The sequence below is a fragment of the Frankliniella occidentalis genome, unplaced genomic scaffold (assembly GCF_000697945.3).
Source record: "Frankliniella occidentalis isolate FOCC.00 unplaced genomic scaffold, Focc_3.1 Scaffold410, whole genome shotgun sequence".
Lineage (NCBI taxonomy): Eukaryota > Metazoa > Arthropoda > Insecta > Thysanoptera > Thripidae > Frankliniella > Frankliniella occidentalis.
Window position 1 is genome coordinate 150,848 of NW_026267532.1, and position 3,352 is coordinate 154,199.

At 41.1% G+C, this 3,352-nt stretch overlaps 1 protein-coding gene across 1 annotated transcript in view; it reads left to right on the forward strand.

Annotated features, from left to right (window-relative positions):
- LOC127751288 (uncharacterized) overlaps positions 1–885 on the forward strand; it is a 4,052-nt gene extending 3,167 nt beyond the window's left edge. The window contains exons 2-4 of the mRNA XM_052274568.1: positions 183–358; positions 578–764; positions 844–885. Coding sequence (XP_052130528.1) covers positions 183–358; positions 578–764; positions 844–885 — 405 coding nt within the window. The remainder of the gene's footprint in view (positions 1–182; positions 359–577; positions 765–843) is intronic.
- The last annotated feature ends 2,467 nt before the right edge of the window (positions 886–3,352 follow it).

The following is a 3,352-nucleotide window of genomic DNA, read 5'->3' on the forward strand; positions in this document are numbered from 1 at the left end:
ATACTAGGCATGCTCCGGTCTTTTTTTGTTTGGCCTGAACCGAAAGGGGAGACCGAGGAGGAGACTTTCGTGGAGGCACCACCCTCAACAGCAAAAATCGCCGAGGTTACGTAGGCATACTGTTGATGTATTATTTTGCTCTAACTGTATCTAGATGTTCTCCAATTTATTTGTTTCTACAGATTAATGGTATCCTCCAGGACACGGGTGAAGAGGAAAAGTTGGCACTGAATCTGGACGAGGAGGATATACCACTTATTCTTGAAGTAATTCAAATATTGGAGCCATTTCAAAAGGCCATAAAGGAATTGGAGACGGCAAACACTATCACCATCCAGCACGTAATTCCACGATTCAGGTACTTAACAGCAAACATTTTTATCTACGATAGTGCATTCTTTTTTCAAAAGTTTTTTTTTGTCTGAAATTTTGTAAATTTACTATTGTTTGTGATTCGCATTAAGAAATCAAATGGTACATATTTCATAGCAAAAGTAAATTGCCAGTAAAAGTCTGCTATACAAATTCTCATATTTTGCGATTTTATCAAACATTAATGCTATTTATTTTCTCAAAGGAAACTGAAGAAATTATTACGCCCTCAAGGTGATGACACTGCTGTTATGGCTATGTTGAGGGCGTCGTTGTTTGCTGAGCTGGAGAAGAAGGTGTCAAAGAATCTGCACATGAGGCACAAGCTTGGCATTTTTTTCTGGCCAAGATTTGCAAGCCTTTCTGGATATACAGAGACCAAGCGCACTGAGGTGGGTATATTATTTTGCAAAGGATTCAGCGCTGGCTCTCGGATTTAATTTGCAATAATAATGATATTCCGGCTTGCAGATTTTGGACCATGTTCGCACCAGAGTTCGGAAAGTTACTTGAAAAAATACGATTTCACCAAATCGTGGAAGACAACGGAGGTAGTATTTAGTAAATTTTGACAGACAACAAAGGTGCTTTCTATTTCTAGACAAGTTAATGAAATTTGAATAAAAAATACTACAGAAAATTAGAAACTTTTTGAGATATGTTTGCTATAATTTTGACTGAAGAAATTTGAGAAATTTGAGTTTTCATCCACAAGTTTCCATGGAAATGACGAGCTGAGCAGTAGGCCGAGTCGAGCCAGAGAAATTTCAGCCAATCACGAATTTCCGCGGGAAAGTTTGACCAATAGAAACGATCGCCTGTTGCTTTGTACAACCCTATCCAAAAATTATATGAGCCTGGTGTCGATACTCCTTGCTTTCAGTGGTCGCGTTTGAATAATAACAAGTCGCCGCCGTGTAAAAAGGTTCAGCATAAACGCTGTTTCGAACGCGACCGGTCAGCATCAGTCGACGATAGGCATTGTTAGCGAAGACTGTACTTGTGACTTCCAAATCGCATTTAAAAGAAGGCGCGGCGGCTAACAATGCTGCCAACCTATCGCCCTTTGCAGCTGGGGCGCGGCTCCGAGGAATATTTAAAAAAAAAAAAACTATGATTCATAACCAAAACTGTAGATCCTCCTTCGCTAATAATATTATTTCATAGTATGCAAAAAGTATGCGAAGCCAATTAGTACAACCAACCTATAACTAAAAATAAATATCATATCATTTATTAGTTATGACAACATCTAATTGAATAGAATATTTTGACTATTTCCGACGTAAAAATTGAAATCTATAGGGCCGTTAATGCGTTAAGGTTAGAATTTGTGCTAAATATTCCTGTCATTGCACAGAAAGGATCTGGTTTTTGGGCCAATATTTGAATACTATACCTGTGTCTGGTTTACTTGTGCAACCAGGAACAACACAATTAGTATACCCCACATTGTAGTTAATAGGCTGTATTTATGTGGTTCAAATCAGGAATTATTAAATAAGACCAATAAATTTGACTCTAAGCTCAATGAAAATGGCGTCGATGGTCTTCCCTTTCGCGTGTGTTTGAAATGAAAGCCTTTATAACAAGGCGGTAAGGTGGTGGCGTTCGAATATGATTATTGCCATCTGTGTCTGTTTCCTTATTATAGTAAAGGAAGTGTGCTCCTTCGGAAAACCCGGATAAATGTTTTTGATTTGCTTGTTTTATTTAGAATTAGTGGTGAAAATGGGAATATTATGAGAAGGCGGTAAGGTGGTGGCGTTCGAAACAAAGTAGTGGTATCCTAGTTCTGTGCATTGTAGCAAAGGAAGGGATTGTTTGAACGCAGACTTTAGAAGTGTCTTCTTTCCTCTGGATTGGCTCGGCTCGGCCTACTTGTTGCATGCAAAACTATCTCCATCTCTCTCGTGACGAGCCGAGTATCACCATAGAAACAGCGATTTCAATTCAAATTTGCAAAAAACTGAAAATTAAGTTTTTGATTAAACTTCGAGGATCAATTTAAAATTGAACTTTCTATTTTTTAAATAAAAATTAAGAAAATCGTTAGACCGGTTTCTAATATCCCATAAAGGGCCATGTAAAGCAATTGACTATCGGGGCAAAACGATCGTAGAAGACAACTCCGCTGTCTAAAAAAGTAATCGTTACCGTTACTGTTACCTTGCCGTCAATTGAGAACTAGACACCGTTACTGTTACCGTCTCAAAAGTAAAACAAGTACCGGGGCAAGAGGGAGGGGGGACTGGCACATAACAGCCACACGGACTATTCCTTCCAAAACACCCCCGTATCAAGAGGGTCCAGGATACAGGAATGTCGGCGTCTTTTCATTTACGCTTTGAAGGATCATCGGGAGGTCGGATATATTACTGCCGATGCGGTACTTTCACGCCTTTTGTTCGTAGCATGGCCAGTCTCGACCCGTCTCCCACCCCACGCCGCCGACAGTCCGCATCCGAGTGTCGTACCCGCACTACCTGCCTCCATCTGTAGGCTGTGCATGAGAGGGACAAGGACACCGATGCTCCCGACCCCAAACACATCTCTTTTGTCGTTTGCGCACTGAAAGCAACAGGAGCAAGGTCAGGGATGGTTCCGGGGTCTGGATGCCTGACCAGCCACTTTTGCTTGTCTTTCCCTAATTTTTCACCCGTGACACATGTGAGCAAAGGAGTGACAAAACAACACAAAGAGTTGCGTTGAAAGGAGAACCGCCGTGCGCTGTCCTCGCCATCGCTTTTAAAAGTAACGGTAACGACGATTTACTGATATCGTTACCAGAAAATAGGTAACCAGTTACCGTTACAGTTACCGAAACTGAGAAAAGTAAGAGTTACTGATACCGTTACCCAAAAAAAGAACTCGTTACCGGTAACTTACTGTTACTGTTACAAGTTACTCCGAACCCCTGGTTCGCACCCTGTGCAAAGAACAGGAAGAAGCTTTGGTGCGCCGGGGAAAGCCTCACTCA